The following is a 22,584-nucleotide window of genomic DNA, read 5'->3' on the forward strand; positions in this document are numbered from 1 at the left end:
GTAGGCCTACCCCACCCAAGCCTGCACCTGGTTACTCATAAGAGACGTAATGCTCCAAACAATGCCAGGTAGCCCAGCTCCATCATCACTCCTCCTCAAAACCCCTCATGCCACGCAGTAGGTGCCCTGCCTGCGCTGTGGTCCCAGCCCATCCTGTGCGTCATTGTTACTGGGGACAGAACCCTGCCCGCTGCCCCTGCACCAGCTTTCCTCTGACCACCCAGCTGGCAGGACACAAGAAAGGGATCTTGTTGCTGCAGACAGCCTGGCACCTCTCCGAGCCCCCTGGTGGATTGTAATTGGCTCCCAGAGTGACATTTCATTCTAGAACTTTTATTTGCACCTATAGATCTAGGGGCTAAGGCTCCGGTAGGCATCTCTCTATTATCCAGACGTGCAAATGGAAATCCCATTGAAGTATTGAGTTGAGGCCTGTTTCCCACTGGTATATTTAGGATGGGCTGCCTCCAGCCAAGAGTGAGCATCTCTTTCCCCCTCAGCACAGATTAGCTGCAGGAATTATGGCTCCTGCCATCTCCTCAGGAGGAGAGGAGGGCAGGCTGCACAGAGGCCTTTTTTTTGTTGGGGGAGGGGACTGGTACTTTAGGTTTTGGAGAGGGTCTGCATGCCCTGCTCGCTGTGGGGCAGAATTATCTGTCATTTGGGAAAGACTGTTGTCTCCACATGAGTAGTTTGGAGTGGGAGCCCTGACAGGAGGGAGCGCAGGGCCAACACCCTGTCAGCCACCGGAACTGTACAAGCATCCCGCACCTTCCTTTGCTCCTGCTAATGGACTCATCTGCTGTTCCTCATTTCTGATCACATTGCTCCCCACTTCCCACTCCCCACTCTGACCCCTCACATCTCGCCTTTGCTGTGAATATGACCAGCTTTTAGTTCAGGGACTGAATTCAGGAGGTGGCTCAGTTGGTAAAGCGCCTGCATGAGGTGCTGAGGTGGATTGCCAGAACCACAGAAGCTGGGCATGGCCTGTGGCAAGCATCTGCATCCCAGTCTAGGGGGTGCAGAGACAGGACATGGCTAGGCTAGCCAGCCGAGCCAAGACAAGAGATGCCCTGGTACTGTGAGAGACTCTGTCTCACAGAAAGAAAAAAAACAATAGAAAAAGATGCCTGGCATTGAGCCACACATGTACATGCCATCACAGATGACAGACAGACAGACACAAGCACACCCGCGCATACACACACACTGAGGGAGCAGGGATTGAGAAAAACAATCTAATACCATGAGACAGGATAAAAAGATGCAGAGTTTTTGTACCTTTGGGGGTGTCTAGAAACCTCCTGACTGGTTCTGAGTTGGGGCCTGCTCACACTGTGGACCTTGGTGCCTAAGGCATAGCAGTGAGGTAGGTGACTGTGTTTGTCCCTAAGGTCTGTCCTGGTGCCTCTCCTGTCTCTCCTCACTCTGGTGCACAGGTACTAAAGCAACTCACTGAGAGAACGCCTCAGGATAGTATGTGGCAAAGCCAGCTCTGGAGGAGGGCTTGGTCATCTTCCATTATGCATGGAGTACAAAGTCCAAGTTTGGCACTAGAAGGGAAAGTGGGTCTTTTCATTATATGCTATCACTTCTATCCCGTCCCCTGGAAGGATATCACATCTCCCTGTGATGCCATTATGCACTCCAGTGACATTGCTATGTTCGACACAATGCCATGGCAGCAGGAAAGGTGCACACAGCAGAATTCTGTGCCATTAGGAATAGCACAGGCTTCAAGAACCAAAGGCAGCTGGAGATTTAGGGGGGGTCCTGGGTCTGGTTCCCCACTTCTCTGATAGCACCCCTCATGCTCCTTTTGGAGCAGAGACCCGAAGCAGTCCATGCTCCTCCGAGTGCCTTCCACCCACCTGGACCCACCGTAGCAATGCATAGCCTCGGGCTCCACTGAGACTCGCTGAGACCGAAGCCCAGCATGTGATCTGGGGGGGTCTGTGTCGATTAAGCCCTCTGAGGAATTCTCAAGTTTGAAAACCAGCACACTTTAAGACTCTTAATCTATCTCACTTCACACTTGATTGTCAGAAATCTAGTAGTGCTAGCACGACAAGATTCTATCCCGTGACTGAGTTTAGAACATAAGCTGCCCAAGTCACCTATCCCTAGCCATTGGAGTGTCTGTCCCCTCCTAGGGTGCCTCAGTGGTCCTCAGCCCTGACGTCATCTTAAATGACACAGAGAGCTTCATAAACACACAGTGATACCAGGCTCTCCTCCTGGGCATGGACCCTGGGCACCGCTGGGTTGTAAAAGCCCCTCAAGTAATGCTAATAATAATCCATTTGGGACAGGTTCACTACCTGGCTAGGGATGCACTAATTCATACCCAACTTACCTCTCTCCTTCCCTCCTAACTGTTTACCTGACCCCCATGACACCGTTTCAGATATACCAGCAAACATCTATGTATATGCAGCCCAAGTCTGCAATGTCCTTTTGTTGCTAAGGGACAATCCCAAAGCGCTCCTCTGTGCCATTGGCCATTACACATATGCAAAGGCGCCCCAGTGAAACCTTCCCATTTTGCTTTCGCAGGCTGCCTGAGACCTCTAGCCTCTTCCAATGGCTACGTGAACATCTCCGAGTTCCAGACCTCCTTCCCTGTGGGAACTGTGATCGCTTATCGCTGCTTCCCTGGATTTAAACTCGAGGGTTCCGAGAACCTCGAGTGCTTACACAACCTTATCTGGTCGTCCAGCCCACCCCGGTGCCTTGCTCTGGAAGGTAACACATATAAGCCTTTTGGATGGGGAGATGTCTGATGATGGCCAGTAGGGACTTTTGCTTGCCGAAGCCCAGGTCACCCTCCTGACCTGGAGCTATACTTACGCTAAACACCCCCCGCCCCCCCCCCCCCCCGCCACCTGTTACCATTCTTAGGGGGAAGAAGGCAAAGAAAAGAAAAAGCCGAAAGAATCAAATGTCAGACCACAGAGTACTGCAAAGTTAAATGAAATGCCTTCAGAAATTAATTTTCTTGCACTGGATGATAACAGATGGCGTGGTGACACCATCCGTCTCACCCTGAGCTTTATTGCGGTATCAATGTTTCCTTCGTTTTCACTGTGCGTTTACAGTGAAGCCGTAAATGTTTGGCTGTAAGACACTCTTGGAAACCTGAAAGCAAGATCAGTCTCTTCCCTGTCTTTATGAAATCTGAATAGTTATAGAGTGTGGGTTGGTAAAGAGCACTAATTAGGGGGTCCGTGTTGGCTGGATCTGGGAGTGGAGCAGCAGGGGTGCCATTTCTATAACCAGGGCAGCATCCTGGGGTTCCTAATATCCTCCATCCCTGAAGTCTAACCCTGGCCTCAGCCCTGGTGTGTCTTGGGTCTTAAAGTTTCACCTAATGTGCTTCTCCTTAACATCCGAGTAAATGGCTGGAAATGGTGGGGGAGAAACCTCCATTCCAGAGCCCTCTCCAAACCTATCCCAAACCCAACCCCCCAAAGCCCAATAACACGCCAAAGCAAACAAGTCCCTCCAAGTTTGCAGCAGCATAGGCTGGCTGCTTCCCTGTTGCTTCCACAGGAGAAGCAGGGTTGGGGGTGTCCTGTGAGAAGTGGGCGCAGGCAGAAGGTGCTCAGAGCAATGGGAGAGGCTTTTATTTCTAAAGGAAGGACCAACATGCAGAGAGTCGGCCAGAGCCATGCAACTTCCTCGGACAAGACTTGAAGAGGTGGGAGGGAGGGATGACTGCCCCATGCTATTCATTCTGCTAAAGTCCTAGGCTATGCCTTAAAGTCCCCACACATTCCTGTCTCCACAGGGCCAGATTTTATAGGGGACAAAGGACAAGATAGAAGGTTAAAATTGAGACACCCTGGTACATTTGAAATGCCTATAACAAAGAAGTTTTCAATAGGAGCATGCAGTAGGAACTGTGTGTGTGTGTGTGTGTGTGTGTGTGTGTGTGTGTGTGTGTGTTCTTCATCTAAAATTCAAATAGAATTGACTGTTTTGTACCCCTGTTTGCTAAAGCTGGCTAGTCTAGACTCCAGAGACAAGGTTAACCCCGTTTCCAGTGTAGTCGCCTCACCGTTGTCTGCATACTGTGGGTGGGCCATGGTGAGCGCTGGCTGTCACTAAAAGGCCCACTTCTTAGTTCCTGGAGGATTTTCCATATTCACATAACCAAAAATCAAGGGTAGTTTGAAGATATCATTGTTATGATTTTGTCAAATTGAAATGCCTGTTTTAGGATCTTTTCAAATTTGCCTTAACTGCATTTCAAGTAGTCAGAGACTATAAGCTTCATTGGGGGACTTGGAAAAGCAGCCTTTTATGGAGCCTGAAGAATATGATATGGATAGACATAAAACAGAATCTGACTTCAGAGGCAGTGATCTAAGGTTATAAACAGGGAGCTGAGAGCCGCTTCTGGCTGGAAACAGGCTCCGATGCTGAACACAGGCGCTGGCTGCTGCCAAACTCAGCCCTGGCCACGGAAGGATCCGAGAACCGTCCATGCCAGGAAGGCCATTTGATGCCTTCCCCACCCCACTCATACCTACCTTTTTAAAAAGATAACTTTTGCATCATTGCTTTTAATGCCCTTCCCTCCAAAATATCCAAGGAAATAATTTGTGAGCCCGTTCAAAGCAACACAGGCCGAAAGAAAAAGCTATGAGTCTAAACCCACAGGCTTACAAGTCTAAACCCATGGGCAGAGGAAGCCAAAGGGGTGCCTGCTGCTCAGACCACAACTAGTAGTACTTGAGGAGACACTGAAGAAGTGAGAGCCCCCCCCACACACACACAATCTACCCCTTCAAGTGCCTCCCTTCTCCCCTCCCAGGTTTCCCCTTCTTCCTGTCGTATGAAGTACACGTTTCATATAATTTGATTTTTCTTTATGGTGCAGTAAAAACTACCTAACTGTGCCATGTATCCCATACTCCTCCTTGGGGCTTTAAAATCCATTAGCGTTCTGACCCCAGCAGGGACTCAGGTGGACAAGAGTTCTGTAAAAAGCTTTCCCCAACCTCTTAAACGCTTACAAAGCCCCAGCCTCCTACACTCAGTGGACCTGTCACTCCTGCATGACACAGTAGCTGTCCCCAAACCTAACATGATCAGTAGCCTGCTCAATGCTCACAGCACTGGAGTCAGTCCCCAAGACTCCATAGACCAGGCGTGGCGGCACACACCCCTATCCCAGCACTCAGAGAGCCAGGTGTTCAAGGCCCTCCTTAGCTAGAGGATGAGTCAGCCCTGGCTACCGAACACTCCATCTCTAAAATAATGAAACAGAACTGGGGAGCTGGCTCAGTGGTCAGGATCATAGACTAACTGTTCTTGAAGAGGAACCAAGCTTGCTTTCCAAACTTAGGTCGTATGGCTAAGAGCCACCTGGCACTCCAGGTTCAGGGGCATCCTTCGCCCCTGGCCTCCACCTACCTGCTCTTATGTGCACATACCAGATACAGACACAGACACACACACACACGAGATTGTAAGTAGAGTAGAATAGACTAGAAAGTGATTTTGTATAAGGCTTCGTTCGCTATGATAGCAAATGTAATACTTTAAGGAGTATTTGGCGTCCAGTGCTAAGTCAAGGGCACTGTCACTCAGATTTAGGTATAAAGTCACCCTCAGTTAGTTATGGCCATGATTAAAATGCCCAGGCTTTAAGACTCACGTATTGTGACTCTATCTGGTTGGTCCAGTGCTGTTCTGGCTCCCTGCTCCTTCTTAACTGTGTTTGGAAATACTTCATAATAACAATGATCACTTAAGAGGAGTGGTAGCACATGCTTTGAATCTCAGACCCAGAAGGCAGAGTTTAAGGCCACCCTGGTCTACAGAGTGAGTTCCAGGACAGCCAAAGCTACACAAAGAAACCCTGTCTCAAAAAACAAAACAAACAAACACAGTGATCCCTTCACTGAAAGCTTCACCGTCTGACCATCCCAACGTCTGTTTCCTGTTCTCAGCTCCGTCTTGCTGATGAGCAAGGCTCAGTGGCAGGTGCAATGGAGCTGGGACTCAGGCCTGGGCCTCTGTCACTTCAAAGCCATCGGTCATGCCTAGTTAACTAGTAGGGATTGATGGATTGCCTTGCAGTCTGACAAGAAGATAGTCTGGTACATTTATAGTTGTTTTTGAAGTTAAAAAAAAAAGTATTTTAAATAATTGTTGCTTAGTAAGGGATTCATCATTCCAGTCTGGTTGTCTCCCTAGAGGCATGCCAGAGGGAGGACCGTCCCTGCTGTCAGCACTCCTTGCTGCCTCCCAGCAGGACCAGGTGTCCCTGGCCACAGTGGAGCCAGCAAGGCAGCAGAGAGCACGGGTCCCTTTCACAGCCGGAGACAGTGACACCTTGGTGGCTGGCAGGACTTGTGCAGACTCTACTCCACTTCTTCCCTAGTGGGTGGAGCTGACATTTGAATGACAGGTGTGAGTGATCCCATCAAGGTCAGGCTGCACGAGGAGTTGGTGGCCTGGACGCAGAGGCCATGGCAGTGCCATCAAGAGTTGCAAGGACCAAAGGTTGTTGAAGCCCATGATCCTTATACATTGGCCTATTTTTGTAGACCTGTCTGTCTGTCGGTCTGTCTGTTCTCATGTGGCTGGATCTTAATTCTTTCCCTTCTCAGGCCTTTTGTCCCCTGTGGCTGTTAACCTCTGTCTGTGTCTTTCCCATACATACTCCCATGATCAATGCAAGTCTTTTTTATTTATTTATTTATTTATTTTAAATAAAACACCTTTGTTAGTGAGCATGAGCAGTCTCCTGTTCCTGAGTGCTGAGAGCTCTGTTCCCTGTCTGCCTCACACTCACAAGGCCCAGAGCAATACTGCGCTGGGCACCAGGGAACTCCAAGGAAAAAGAGGACATGATTCATTTATTTGCAGAGTTGTCAGTCTAACAGACTCATAACAGACCTCGTCCTCTAGAGACCCTCATCATTACCATAGTCCAACGTCCACATGCAGCTACTTTTACCAAAGTGCACATCAGAGCGCCTGCTCTGGGGAGGGGTGGGAGGGCAGGCTAGTGGGAGACATCACAATTGCAACGTGAAATTTCTACCCAGAGATAGATGGCTCTTTATTTTCCCAGAGTCTGAGCAGTGGTGTCTTTTCTGTCTGCCCTTAAGCTTTAAGAAGTGTGGGTCTCTCCTGTGTGAAAGGATTCCCTTCTGAATCTCCACAGAGCTCGCCAGGCTGTGTGAATGTCTTAGTGTGTGTAGAAGGTGCTCGCCCAAGGGCTTGTAGGATGTGAGTGTGGGAGAGAGTGCGGGGCATCAGACGAGTGAACTACCCAGGTGACAGTTCAACACTAACTAGTTGTAGTCGACTACGCATGCTCTAAATGTTAGAAGGAAGCTGGTGGGCACACAGTTCAGGAAAACAATATAAAACCTGCCTAGAATCCCCGGAGCACAGTGAGGCCAGGACTGTGGGAGGCTGTTGTATGTGGTTGCAGAAAGGGGCTTTCTTTCTTCAGGAGGATGAACTCTCAGAAAGTGTTTAGTGTCTAGAACATTCTCTTAACACCCAGGCCTCCAAATGGACAGGAAGTAGCCCGTGTGCTACTCATGTCCCATTAGAGAAAATCCTAGCAACGGTTTTCTCAAATGGTAGGTCAGGAACAACAGGGATCATGTGATCACGCAAATACAGGCAAGAGAGGGTCAAGAGAAGAGGTGGCTGAAGCATGACCTTGGAGTTCAGAGTCAGTGGCTTAAGATTCCTGCCCACTTAAGAAGTCTGCACCCATATTTGTAGCTGTAAATTATTAATCCGCTCTGAGCTCCAGCGAGTGACCCCACTTCTTGCCACCTGCCAGAGGTCTCTGGATTAGCGAATGAAAAGACACACAGAGACAGGCGTGTGCGCACCCATGCGCGCGCGCACACACACACACACACATATACAACCTTTATATTTTTCCATGCCTTGAGTAGCTCAATGGTTGGGCACTTCTAAACCTTCCCGCGGCTAGCATACGCTCACCTCCCGTGTTCCTGAGTTAACACTTTCTAAGTCTATATTTTATTTTTGCTGCCCTGTTTCCTTTTGGGCAGCCCCCCTCCACCCCCCTAAGCTTCGGCCTTGCGGCGATCTGTTCCTTCTCTCCTCTGCGTTTCTTGTCCAGGAATCCTAAAAGCCCCGCCTCTTTCACCCTGAGCAGCCATTGGCTGTTGGCTCTTTACTGATCAATCAAAAACCAATGGGGGATCAGGGACCCTCAGTGTCTGGATGTGTAGATTGCCGTGTGATTTTGGGAGCCTAATTAAGACAGAGCATTAGAGCCAATCCCCAACACCTACTAGTTCCCCTGCCTCTCTTAGTTTGGGGGAAAGGACGGGTTGGTTTGGAGTTTACACTTTGAGGGGACATAGTATATTGTGATGGAGAAGGCATGGCGGTGGGGGGGGTGCTCACATGGTGTTCACATTCAGGAAGGACAGGAGGAAGTGAAGCTGGGCTATGGAATCACAAAGCTCACACCAGTTTGCTTTAAGAAGCTATTCCTTCCTAAGGCTCCACTGCATTCCAGCCCTTGCTCGAGGTGCCCCCTGCCCTCCAGCTGGAGACCAAGAGTTTCAGATACACCAGCCTATGCAGGACATTTTACATTCAAACCAATTCTGCCCTCCCCTCCCCCCAACCCCATCCTGCAGTGCTCATGGAGATAAACCAGCCCCCACCTACATCCCACAAATCTCATGGCTATCTCCAAATGCAAAATGCATTCGAACTTCTAAAGTCCCCATAGTCCCATAGTCTTTAGCTATCCCAACATTGTTCTAATGTGTGCAGTCTCTTTTGAGACTCAAGGTGCAGTTTTTAGAGGATGTTACAGTTTGTCACGGAAGGGAAGGCGTAACAGCAGATGAGAGAAGTAGTTGGTCACACTACACTAGCAGTCGGTCCCTAACTGCTGAGTTAGAGGATCCTGGCCAGAAGTCCTCTGTCAGTACATCTCTAGAAATAAACCAGGGCCATGATTCTCTCTCGAAAGGACCAAACATCCAGTGAGATTAGACGCTGAAAAGAGAAGACACTCAAATTGACACCATTTGCTGTTTTAATTAAATGCCTGTGAGATTCATATTTTCATCTGGCAAACGTTTTTATGCTTAGCTGCACCAGAGTCTACAAGACAGAGAGAGAGAGACAAGTTAGTTAGTGAAGGTCTCTGCTGCTCCCGGCCTCCCATAGCTGGCGGTGCTCTCAGTGGGACTCTGCTGCCTGCAGGTGGAGGTAGTCTGGGAGTACCCTACCTATCAGTTAGCCAGGAAGCTTGCTGCCTGCTCTGAGGCTGGGCAGAAGGGCTTCCAGAGCGAGACCTTCCTGGCTCTGAGAGAGCTGAGAGAGGAAGGCGGGTGAGTTCCTTGCCGCTGGGTGGGTCATCTCCAGAGAGTGTGGTGAGCTTTTCCTTTCCGTTTGATTTTCCCCAAGAAGGAGCCTGTCTTTCTAGAGCACTGGTTCTCAACCTTCCTAAGGCTGTGCCCCTTTAACACAGTTCCTCATGTTTCATTCCCAACCATAAAAGTCTCCCCATTGCTGCTTTATAACTGTGATTTTGCTACTGTTATGAATCATAGCATAAACATCTGTGGTTTCAGAGGGTCTCTGGGCATTGAGACCCACAGATGGAGAACCTCTGCAATAGAAGCCTTGTCTTATGATGATTTCAACAGTAGCTGCCCCCATGTGGTCAAGGCTGTCTCAGCCTCATGCCTGTGAGTGAGGTAAAGCTGACCGCTCCTCAGAACCGCAATGCCCAGAGTGAGCCCCCGTGCCTGGCCAAGGCCCAGCTCACAGCATAAGATGGCGATGTAATCGGTGTCGGATCCAGTCGCAGAGCAGGCTGCCGTGTGATTGCCTCAGAACCCACTAGTGCCCAGGGGCCTTTTAGATCGGCATTCTTTCATAAGAAAAGGAAGAAAAATAGAAAACTGAAGAACTCTATTTGGCCAAATGTGAAATAACTTGAAAGGTTCCAATTTGAGATCAAACCTCAAAGCCAGCTTGGATGTGGAGGACATTTTTTTTGTGGTGGTGGTCTTTGTTCCCAAGTCAAAACACATTCAGGTATAAGAGGCAACTGGCCTGGCAGGTGCTAGGCGTGATGTCTCCCTCCTGGGATTCCTGCCTTCACCAGGAAGCACCTGAGGACTTCAAAGCGCAGGCAGCAGGGATCTGAAGTCTTCTGGCTAGAGGCTGCCTTTGTCTGCAACAGAGAACTCCTAGGAGACAGGCTGCCTCACCTCACAAACCCAGCGCCCACTCTCACGCTGGGAGGGGGTGGGGGTGGGGTGAAGGGATGGGGGGAGGAGAAGAGGGTAGGCGGGCAACTGAGAGCACTGCAGTCCAGCCCCGTCCCGAGAGAGTGGCTGACAATCATGGCCCGTGATGAACCCCAGTGCTGCCAGGTCGCCCCCTCAAGCCACAGGTGGGGGGGGTCCTCTGGCTCACAAGTGTGAGCTGCTTGCCGCCTTTCACCAACCAAGCGCGAGAGAGACTTGGAATCTCTCCCTTTTCTACCTGGTAGTCCAAATAAGAAAGGTTAGGTTAGACATGCAACTTAGTTCTGCCTAGGACTCTGAAAGCAGAGGAAAGGCAAGACAAACACCACCCACCCATGGATCTGACCGTTATTTTTTCCCTGCAGAGTGAGGTATTGAACCTAGGGCCTTGGACATGCCTGGCAGGTGCTCTGGTATTGAGGTCTATCCACGGCACCTGGTTTTTTAAAGAGACTCCAGGCTGACCTGAAATTTACTGTCCCCTTGCTTCAGCCTCTAGAGTATTGAGATGGCAGGTTTGGGCCACCATAGCCAGCCTCCTGATAGTCATTTTGAATTACGGATTACAGAAGTCAACGCCGGAGGCATGACCAGTGCATCTTCCATTCATTCTACCATGCCAGGCTCAAACACCTCCTCTGTGCGGATGAGCGGGAGCGTCGGAGCTGGCTTGGCTGTGCCCACTGAGGTCTCCGCACACAGCTCCAGGCTCTGACCCTACCAAGTTGCTTGGCATGGAGGAGGGCCCATGCTCCTTCCCCCACCCCTCCCCTCTGTACCAGCATTCTTGAGCATGAAGAAACAATATTCCTGTCACTGTCCTTAGAGCAGCCCCTTGCTGGAAGAGAGGTCCCCCCATTCTTCCCAGCCCTGACTCCAGATGTATTCTCATTCCCCAAACTGCCTTAGCTCTCTTGTCATGTTGAAGTTCCTCCTCCAAGCCCACACAGTAGGGCCTTGGATCACTTCCTGGTCATAGTCACAAGCAGGTGTGACGTCAGCTGCAGAGAGCTCTCTGTCCTCCCCAAACCTTGGATTAGATCTCAGCTAAAATCACTGGAAGCTACTCTGTCTGGACTTCAAGGAGAACAGAAAGAAAAGCATAAGAAACATTATGCTCCTGGAACCCAGGGCTTCTGACACCATCCCCGAGACCCCCTCAGATCCAGAGGCCCCTTCCTGACAGCTACTGGAGACCACTCTGCCCAAGGAGACTGCCTCTGAGAGGTGTTGGTGGGGGTCAAGATTCCAGTTGGGGTGGCCAACCAGCTCAGTCACGCAGTCAGCCTTGCTCCACTAGGAGCGACCGTCCATCCTGTCTGCTTGTGGAGGGCTATCTGAGAGACAGACATGCCCTTTGTCAACTTTCTTCAGCCTTGAGTCAGTTCCAAGTAAGGTGTTCTACAGAAAGGAAAGAGGTTGGGTGACTGGCGCTCCTTGGTCTTGGGTGCCACATGCAAGGAACACAGATTCAAAGACAGCCCTGCCCCAAGATGGCGCTCTTTCCCTGAACTTCCCATTGTCTCCCTTGGAGGGACTGCCGAGGCCATGGTGTGACTTGCTCCTTCCCCATCACTGTTTCTATAGCCTGGAATTTTAGTGTGCAAAAGCCTTTTCTGTATGTGTGTGGCGGGGTGGAGAGGATGGGGCATATGATTGTCCCCAAGATGCACTGCGTGTCCCTCTGTACCGTGGCGGGCACTGTGGGAGTTACTTCTCTCCCCCCACCCCATCTGCTTCTCAGGTAAAGCCCCAGTACCACCCAGGGCTGTACTGAACGCATGAGGCTCTGCTTATTATAATTCAAGTCTTGCTCACCTCAGCTGGAGTGATAATAGCAGTGACCAAGCGGTCACCCGGCCCCTCCCCCTCAGCTCCCCACCCTCTGAGTAGACCAGCTGGCGGGGTGGGGAGGCACAGTCTCCATTAGCCTCTCCTGGCCCTTCGGGCTCCCTGCAGACTCACCCGCTATCCCGGCCGCAGCTGGATACAATATAAAATTGAATCAGCAGAAAGCGAAGAAAAGAGCAGTCTCTGCCTTTTCCCCTCTCTCCTTTCTCCAGCGTAGCAGTGAGGCCTCTCTTCATGGGGATGTGCAAGGAGGCCTCCTGGCTTATGCTTGCCCCAAGTTCTCCCCTCCCCCACCACTGCACCAGAGAAGAGGGGTCGGGTAAAACATGATGAGGTGGCTTGGGATCACTGTCCTCCAGGCTCTGAAGCCCATAGAGCCCTCTTGCAAAAGCGGTTCCCCCATAGCTTTGTCCCAGGCTGGTCCTGCTCCAGCCAGCTCTGTTTGACATTTTTCAGAGTATGTCCCCACTGGGGATGATTGGAAAGAGTTGTGGTCAAGTTTCTTTATGTGCTGCCTTGCTTGTTGGTTTGTTCTGTCGTTTGTGCAACCCTGGTTGGTCTAGACGTTGCTAGGTAGCTGAAGCCGGCCCCAAACTTGCAGCAATCCTCCTGCCTCTGCCTCCAAAGCTGAGATTGCAACTATGTGCCCCCACACTTAGCCATAAAAATCTGGAAAATGTGCCCTTAGTTCTGCCTTCCTGAGAGTAGAGTTTCTGGGATCGTAAAACTCCCTGCATCCTCTAGGGAATGGCTAATTTATAGCCTCAGACAGGAGCCTGGCTTACACCAGGCAAGGTCGTAGAGGTTTGGGGAGCTTATTATCAAAAATGAAGGGATTTTCACTTGCTTTGAAGACAAGTGTGTGTTTCCTAGGCCTGGGAGAGAGGAGATCTTGGGCTTGCTCCACCAGAGGGATTGGCTCTTGAAGTCCTGTCTGAAATACTCAGAGGTCAATTGTGAGTGCAGACGCAGTGCTCTGGTCTGGACAGAGTGCTAGTGGTTCTGTCCCCCTTTGGGTACTTTGTGCCCTCACAGTGAAATGCCTGTCACGGGCACTGTCTGCCTGACAGCCACCTTGCCAGTGACCCCGAGGAGGTATTGTCTTAGCAAGCCATCCTGTTACTGTATTGCTCATAAGCAACAGTAAATTCTCCTAATGCTGCTTTCATGCGCTGCTGTACACGACAGCAGAGTGATTACAGAGAAGAGTGGCTTGCACGCCACACCAGCACTCGGCACCACTGCTGTGCCTAACGTTTCCTTTCAACGGTGAGTTACTGCCAGGGATGACTTCCACCTCACCAGTCACACAGGCTTGTGCTTCAAAGAACCTTGGTCCTAACGTTGAGAACAGTCTGTCCCTTCCTCCACCAGGACTCCACTTCCTCCCTCTCTTTCTCCTCCTCTTCCTCCACTGCCACCTCTACCCCTCCTCCTCCTCCTCTCCCTCCTTCACCTTCTCCTTCCTTTTTTCTGCCTACATTGAATTAAGAAACACTGATTTGTCTCTTTAAAACATACACACATTTTTAGAGCTGAAGAGAGGGCTCAATGGTTGCCTGTTCTCCAAAAGGTCTACGTTTCATTCCTAGCAGCTAGGAACTCTAGCTCTCTGTAACTCCAGTTCTGGGACATCTTCTGGCCTCCCTGGGTACTGCATGCATGTGGTGCATAAACGTGCACGCACACATGCACCTCCCCCCCAAAAATAGCCAGAATTCCCCCCGCCCCCTGTTTTTCAGGAAGACCTAAGACTTCGCTGGTGTTCATTTCTAGCCCATCTCATTAGTATCCCACCTCACAGATAGGCTCAGATCTCCTTCCTCCTCCTCCTCCTCCTCCTCCTCCTCCCACAGACTCACCATTCAGTGGATTTACCCCTTGGCAGGGCCTGCCTTGCCTCCTTTCTTACCTTTACTCTTGTTGGAAATGAGTCCACCAATGCTTATCTCTCCTGGACTTTGACAATGAAATGGTTCTTCTTTTTAAACTTCATTTAGGGTGCTATATCCACTCCAGTAGTGACAAGCGCGACAGGGCCCAAAAACCTGGGCACTGTCCCAAGGTGAAAAGTTCATGGTCTCCTGGAACCGTGGCATCCTGTATAAGGAATGCTCCAATGTCCTTGCTTTAGTTGGTAAACGGATCTGTGTGCTTTCCCTTAATATTGCTTTATTTTAAGTGCCTCTATTTGACATACAGCTAAGTTAGATTCTAGGCAGTCAGTCCTTGAGCCAACCCTGAGCATGGATAGCTAAATCACTGCCCTACGCAGGAATTTACCATTATCTAGGAAGAAGGAAGTTTGTGATCTAAGGAGGAACCAGAGTAGATACTTAGAACTATAGATAGCTGAGTTACACCTATACACAAGTATTTACAATGGCCTAGGGGGAAGGTGGACTATACAGTAGACTAGAATAGGAACTATGGCAAGGGCATGAAGGAACCATTTCCTGCATCTGCCCCCAAACAGGTTCCCCAGGACAAGTGGCCCGCCCGGTGAGAGTGGCTTCTAAGTTTAAGCTGACTTTAGGTGGGGTTGTTTTTGATCCCAGTTGTTAACATTGAATTTTATCCCAGTTGTTTCCTGCCAGCCCTTCCGTGTTTGCATTCCTCTGTTTTATGTAAGAATACGGTAACCTCATTGTACCTTGACAGTGTATCACCTAACTTCCCTATTTTCTTCTGTATAAAAAGTTTGATGCTCGATTTGACAAATCACATTCAAATCCAGCACACTCTTTCGTGTCTGTGTCTGTCTGTCAATTCCCACCAGCTCTATGCCCATCTGTCCGAACCCCTGATTCCCACGGATTGAGGGGGGCCAACTGGGCCCGGTCCGTGGCATTAGGGGGGAAATTTCAACTGAGACCAAAGGAGCAGGACAGGTGATTCTTCTTCCACAGAGAGACCCCAAAGGAAAATCACCCCCCTACCAGGCCAGAGTCTGCCTCCCCACAGGCCCAGTCCATCCACTCTCACCTGGCAGGTCGCTTGTCCTGGGGAACCTGTTTGGGGGCAGATGCAGGAAATGGTTCCTTTACTGGGCCCAGGGTCCTCACCAAATATATCCCCATTATGGCCTGCAGTCCTTCCCATTGCCTCACAGCTGAGCAAGAACAAAGGTTCTGGAAGGCATAGCATCAGCTTCCTGGAAGAAGCAGAGAGAATCACCAACCGTGGCCAGAGCTTTGAGCTCCTCACGAGAGGGGAGGCTTCATTATGCTTGGAATATAGCTGGCCCCTGCAAGTGGGAAATCCTCCATCTTTGCCCTTAAGCCCTAGGATCTCCTCCACCCCTGTGCCAGGCAGGATTTATTTCCCACTTTCCTGTCTGGGAAGTAGGATGGCCTGTATTTCATAGTAATAAAACCTCTTGCAATCAGGTACAACACAGAGAGAAATAAATCCCCCGCATGCATCACGCTGGGGCCATGCCAGCCTGGCAGAATGGTCTGGGGTCATTTTCCTTGTTTTCTTTCTCTCTGCCAGCTCCCACCCCTCACCCACTGCCCCTCGAGAGGCACTAGGCATATGAGCAGTAGCCCATAGAACAGCACACAGGTCCCTGTACACCTTGCCTTGCGAAGCAGTGCCTTTTGGCAGCATCCAGATCACACTTGAAAACTCCACTGCTCAGCGCCCCCAGCCGTGCGGGCTCTGCGCATCAACATGTGCAACAGGCTCTGTACTGGCTCTCTCTCCTTCCCAGGCTTTGTTTGCTTGTTTGCAGACAGGGCACTCCTCCGTTCTCGCTCCCACTTGCCTCTTTTGCTACCCTTCCGCTCAGCATTTGTTCATCTGTCATGACAGAGCTTTTCACAGGATAACATGTGCCTTTTCTTGCAGGAAACACTGGCACACTTAATTCTATCACGAGTCTTAGGAACTCTGCCCGTAGGCTGAGATGTAGCCATTTTCTATGCATAACCTGCAACCCCACCCAATGAAAGAACCTAGTAGGGAAACCCCCACTCAATTCCCGAATCGGCGCACACCCAAGGAATCATGAGAGACCGTCTTGATGCAAACACACGAGGTAGTTTAATGATGGAGCTCCGGGCCGACAGGTATCTCACACAGGAGACAGAGGTTGTCGACCACGAGGCTTGAAAGCTAGGGGTTTTTATAGAAAAAGGGCTGGGGCTGGGGGAGGAATTGGTGAGGTTTCACACGATTGGTTCATTTAAACATCAGCAGAATGACTACACATCAGAAAAAGAGTACATGCAGGTCAGGGCGTCAGGAATTCTGAGGGCCGGGTGCTTATCTAAGTCAGCAGAACATCTGGTTAACATTTAACCCGGGTCAGAAGGACGGGAGATAGGGAGGTGCCGGGCCAATCTGGACATTCTTGTATGTCTTCTCTCTTTATGGCTAGCCAGTTCCTGGGATGACTTTACAGCTTTTGTTCTTTGCTCTAGGCCCAAAAAGCCTTCCTAACTAGCAAGTCTCATGAGTCATGGACCTTGAATTTTAATTTTCTTTCACCAACAGTATGTGTGCACACTTGTATACATACTCACACAGGACCAACAGCTGCCTCTGGATACTCTCTCCTCATCTGCTAGGGCCTTTTATACACTTGGAATAAAAAAGCGCACATTTTTAAGAATGAAAAAAAAATGGCCCCAAAACTCAAGGCTCAGCCTGAGAGACTGAGGTGAGAAGAGCGGTGGGCCTTGTGTGCCCCGTGGGCCCCAGGAAGGTGAAACCAGAAGGTGGAGCCTCCTGGTAGGAAGTGATCTTTGATCCTGGCAGCTGAGAATAATTAAGGTTATATCCTAAGCCTGTTAGAAAAGCACCTAGCAGTGATGCAGTCTTAACATCAGTTAGTGCCTGCAGAGCCTGCTTCTCAGTGTAGCTTTTCGTTTGGCTTGTTAAAAGTAAGGCTTGAGGCTCCGAGGTTCATTACAAGGATTGGGGCAAGCGCAGTGGCCCTGTGAATGGCCAGAGAACCACACGGGGTGGACTAATGTTAATGCTTGAAACAGTAAGAGGAAGGCTTAACATATAGACATCTCCTGCTTCCAGCCTGTCTGAGTAATACAGGGGGCAGGTTGCTAGGGGGCCGGGGACAGCAAGAGGTCCCATGGGTAAAGGTGCTTGCTGCCAAGCCCGACGATCTGAATTTAATTCCTATTTAATTCCTGGAACTCTCGTGGTTAAAGAAAAACACTGACTCTCACAGGCAGCTCTCTGCCCTCCACACACAAATAAGCAAATGTGAAAATAAAACAGACACCACATTTGTGCTATATTGAGTTGCCCTAGGTTACCCTGGTTGCAAAGCCAGCGCCCAGTGTCCAGTGTGGGGAACTTAGGTTCCAGTTTCGTACCTGCCTCTGGCATTGTACATGAATAGGTACTAGTTGAGTCAGAGTTATATCCTAAGCCTGCACTCATGTGTTCCCTTGGCCACCAGTGCTCTGGGTTGGACTGGAAATGGTACGAGTGTATCTGTCAAAAAGAACTCTGTCTGACTCAAACAGACTGATGTCTGCCTAAAGCTTATGGTAGCCTTTCAGATTGGGAACCTAAGAGAGTCAACCATATCCCTTTTCAGCCCTGGGTGTAGGGGCTAAGCCAAACATATGTTCACCATGCACACAGCTGTGTGTTTACGAAATTCGGTGTCCGGTGTTCAAATGCTGCCGTTAATTGCTCTGTACTGGTGGGCAATATTTCACCCATTGGTGCGTTCACACTTATGAAGGGGGGTATTAGTATTTATTTTAAAGGTGCTAGATTTAATTTGGTTATACAGTTGTAACACTTAATCTTGTGTTTCCCTCAAGCACGCACGTCACTATTTCTGTTTTCTTTTCTTTTTCTCTAATCTAGAAACTGCACTTAATAATGAAACAACCAATGAGGAACAGTTAACTATTGGGGTCCAGTCGGAAACCTTGTAACACTGAGACATTAAAATGTTCATTGTTCTGTGCTTTTAAGCAAAATTTTTATTGTAATTAAGGGAAATGGAGAGGAGAGTTAGAGACTGTATGTGTGTCTTGGCTATACAATGAGTCTGTTTCAAAAAGACAAACAAAAATCTTGAGATTCAGAGAACCCCACACTGATTCATCTGTGTGTCATCGTGGTCTAGCCTGTGGAGGGGGAGTTTGAGCATCACCAAGCTATCCTAGCCACCTTGAGCCTTGCATGGTCTCTGGTGGTGCAGGCCTTTGTGAGCTGCAGAGAGAGGGAGAGAAGGCAAGTGACAAACGCTCTCTTGCACGAGAGCTTTCTGGTCTACCTTGCAAAGCACGCGCCTCCCTTTCATCTTGAAGCCCTGGTTTCATTTAAAGAAATAGAGAAGTCACAGTTGCCATCAGGAATTCCAGCTGAAGCCGGTTTATGTGTTGAAAAGGGAACCCCGACTTGAGAACACCACAGTGTATTCTCACCTGGCAGCAGATGAGACTACTCAGATTAGCTGGGGCTCCTGTCATTTCAGGGAACAGTTGCATCTTTGGGGCATGGAAACACATGTTAGCTTCTGATTCCAGCCCCTCTTTTTCTGCTGCAAAGACTGTCAGTAAATCGCAGGTTCGCACCAGCTGCCTCACCTGCGTGCTCTTCCATGGCTTCTATGCGGCTGCGGCACCAGGCACATTTCACATTGCTTATGTGAAGCCTCATTTTTGTTTTTACACTGAAGTCTAGCAGCTATCAGCAGTGCATGCTGTATTTCCTCAGGAACACCCCATTGCAGTGACACTGAGCTAGAGAGCAGATCACATCCCCTCCCTTGGGACTACTGGGTCATATTGATCTTGAACATCATCTGTCAGCGTATCTCAGAGCAGGTGAACACCATTTTCTACCCAGCCTGGAAACAGGCAGAGCCCAGTTCATGATCATTTGCTTACTTGGGTGGACACATTTATTGGTGTTCCGTGTTGTTACAACGAATGTGGAAAATGTAATGTGCTGTATAACGTTTATTGATTTTTTTTTCCCCCTGAGCTAAAAGCAAAGTTTGCAGGTGTCACCTTGGAAACAGCTATGACTTTGGCATGCAGGGGTCTAGAAAGCTTCCTGGACTCATTACCTGGAACTTGAGTGGGAGTGGGGACAGCTGCTACAGTGACAGTTTTAACTACTCCAGGCCTGCAGATCTCCTGCAGGGCAGAAGTCAAGTGATTCTGTACATATCTACCTGAAACCAAAGCCCCTTGCAGAACGATAGAGATGATACAGTAGACTGCCTGAAGGTGAGGTCAACACAGAGAACCATGGCTCTTTTCCCATCATGCCTTGCTCTTCAAAGTCAGATTACAGCTTAAGAACCAGCTGCTTTGCTCCTTGCCCCTAGGCTTGTCTACAAAGTCTCCCTTAGCCTCCCTAACTTCACTGTGAGTGTGCCTCCCCCAGGCATTTCTCTAACACAAAATTTGTGATTCAGTAAGTTAGGGTGTGGCTGGAGTCTGCACTTCTAGACTCCTAGTTCATCCAAAGCTGCCTGCTGATCTGTGGACTCCAGTTCCCCATAGTAAGGGCTTAGTGAAAGAAAGATCAAGACCAGACCAGATACTATGGCAGTGTAGTTCACATACTAGCTCTGCTGAAGATGCTAAGCCTGCATCTAGCAGTTGGTAGGTGGGGGGAGATCAGTTTTCCCCAACTGTCTATCACAACTGCATAGAGCAGGGCATCTTAACTTGGATTGCCCATTAGAATTACTCAGGGAGTTCTTAAGAGCTAGCCAAGTTCAAGACCCAGCCCTGACCAATTAGGCAGAGTTCCCCGAGTGATTCTAATATGCAGTCTGGGCTGGGGAACCACTGGCTTAAAGCATTAAGACACTGTTCAAATATAGCTCTAATACAGCAGCAAGAGTGAATGCTGGCTGCAGTAACAGCAGTGAACACATTAAGAAGGTGCAACGTGCTACTTCACATAGCAGGACTCATGTCCGTTACTTATACCTCATGCCAAGGGTAAGGCAAGGCGGGGCACTGAGAACACTCATAAAGGGTTGTGGTGCAAACAAAACAGGCGTTGATATCGTAGTGCAGTGTGAGTGATGTTCAGTCAGTGCTGCCTCTCCTCACAAGGTCCATGGGTTCCACTGTCTTCAGTCATGGCTTCACATCCCTTTGGGAAATCACTCCTATTCTAGAAAATATGGAAGAGACTCATGGGTCTAGCCTGGACTCATGGGTCTAGCCTGGACTCATGGGTCTAGCCTGGACTCATGGTACCCATTCCATTGACTAGACCCAAGACAGACACAGAGCCATGGGCAATGTGGGCTGGAGGAATACTCAGAAATAAGAGAAGTGTGGCTGGTGGTGGGCAGCAACCTCTTACACTAACCATGTGGGGCAGACACAGCTACATGCCCGAAGCTCTTCCCTACATGAGGAACATGTGTGAGCCTTTAGAACAAGTGAGAAAGAAATGATGAGTGAACGCATCTATACTCATGGCCTGGAAGAGTTTTAAAACACTGGAGACTAGACGTTACAGTGTTCTGTGCTTATTACCCCTCCTGCCTCCGTGAAAATTCATGAGCCTAGGCTGTTTTTAAAATTTACTGTCCTCTTTTGCATGGATTGAAATATATATATATATATAGTTCAAGGACTATGATAAATAATACACAACCCTCATACTTCACTCAGAAACTGGGAGCCTTTACAGAGCAGTCTGTCCATCTCTCTACCACCCTAGCCTTGGAGCTACTGGGCCTCTGTCCAGATCCAGTTCTGCCTCTAAAGCAAGTAGCCCTGCTCATGAGGGATCCCGTCCCCTCTCACCTCTTCACAGTCATCCTCCTCCAGTCCCTCTACCTGTATCACCAGTTGTCCACCATGCTGGACCACACCCAGCAGCATACACCAACCACAGACAAGATCCAGAACTCTCGTGGGGTCCTCCTCTTTGACCCTCCAGCCACCCTGTTCGCTGCCTCTCTGCAACAGACTACTTCTCCCACACTGTTGACTCCACTCTCTCCAAATGATGTAGTTCTGCCATGTCTCAAGGTGCTTACTGTGTAGCCAAACCCATGGCCACGCTGCTCTTCCTAGCCCATGGCCACACTTCTCTTCCTAGTGAAGAAAAACACTGTGAAATAAGCGAGCATGCTCTATTTGTCCTTTTGCCACCCCCCTCCGCCCCACCCCGATGTCTCTGCATATGAACTTAGGACCCTTTCTCTACTTTCTTGTCCATGAGTCCATGCAGTCCCATAGTCAGAAATACTATCTTTTTGTGACTGCTGAGCTCTCAATGTATCCCGGACCTTTCTCCAGATGCCTGATCAACACTCATTGGCAGCTCCTGCCGAACCAGAGCAAAGCTGAACTCACTACCACTCTTTCCCACAAAGAAACTCCCTAACATGTGAATGGCCCCACCATCAGCCCAGGTACAAAATCTGGCCATTGACCTTGGCTCTTCTCCCAGGGGTTCCCAAATCCATCTATCAAAACCTTGTCGTAGAAATAGAACTAGAATGTTCAAAAGACATTCTATCTCTTTCCTTCCCAAGCATGTTGGCTGTCACTGTCACAGTCCAAGCTGCCATCATCTGAACAGGTCATGACAAGCAGGTCCTAATAGCTCTGCAGGTCTGTGTTATACCCCAACTGGCAGCCATATACAGAGAAGCCAGACCCAGCTCTTCAGGCTGTGCCCATGCTTGCCCTTCACTGCTTCCCTTCACATTTCTGACAGAATCCCAACTTCTTACCATGGGGCTATGGGCCACACGTGCACTGTCTATCTGTCTCCGGATTAGTTGCTATGCAGCCCTCCCTCTCCTGTTGCACATGGCGCCATCCAGGCTCCAGTTCAGTTCGCCTCTGACTAACCTTCAGAGTGCCAGCCCCTCTGCCTAGCACATTCTCTTCCCCTGCACTTCTTGACTGAGCTCTTCCGGGCCTTTCTGCCTCACAAAGCTATGGAAACTGCCATAGTTTGGATGAGAATGCCCTCCATAGGCTGAGATAGTTGAACACTTGGTCTTCAGTTAGTGGTGCTGTTTGGGGAGGTTTAGAATGTGTGTCTTGCTGGAGGAAGTGTGTCACTGAGGGTGGAATTTGGGTGTTTCTAGCCTCAGCCTTGCCCCATGTCCAGTTTGCTCCTCTCTGTTTTGTGTTTGCCCTTGAGAATATGAGCTCTCAACTCCCTGCTCCTGCTGCCCCACTTCCCCTCCATGATGGACTCTCATCCCCGATAAACCCTTCCTTCTGTGAGTCACCTTGTCCCTGGAGTTTGACTGCTCCAACAGATGAGTACCTCATCCAAATGCCTCTGTGATGAGACCAGCATTCATCTCTATAGCCAAAGAACTGTGCATTTTCCTGACCATTTCCCAGTACATTGCAGACCCACAATGACATAATCCGTGGTGGACATGGATTCTTCAGAGAGAGGAGAGACAAACCTGGAGCACAGGGTCCATCTTTCATTGCAGAGAAGA

The 22,584-nt window shown here is 49.5% G+C and overlaps 1 protein-coding gene across 1 annotated transcript in view; it reads left to right on the plus strand.

Moving 5' to 3' along the window:
- Susd4 (sushi domain containing 4) overlaps positions 1-22,584 on the plus strand; it is a 127,955-nt gene that overhangs the window by 90,204 nt on the left and 15,167 nt on the right. The window contains exon 5 of the mRNA XM_021171306.3: positions 2,560-2,748. Coding sequence (XP_021026965.1) covers positions 2,560-2,748 — 189 coding nt within the window. The remainder of the gene's footprint in view (positions 1-2,559; positions 2,749-22,584) is intronic.

This window comes from Mus caroli, unplaced genomic scaffold (assembly GCF_978045245.1).
Source record: "Mus caroli unplaced genomic scaffold, Mus_caroli_1 scaffold_1, whole genome shotgun sequence".
NCBI lineage: Eukaryota > Metazoa > Chordata > Mammalia > Rodentia > Muridae > Mus > Mus caroli.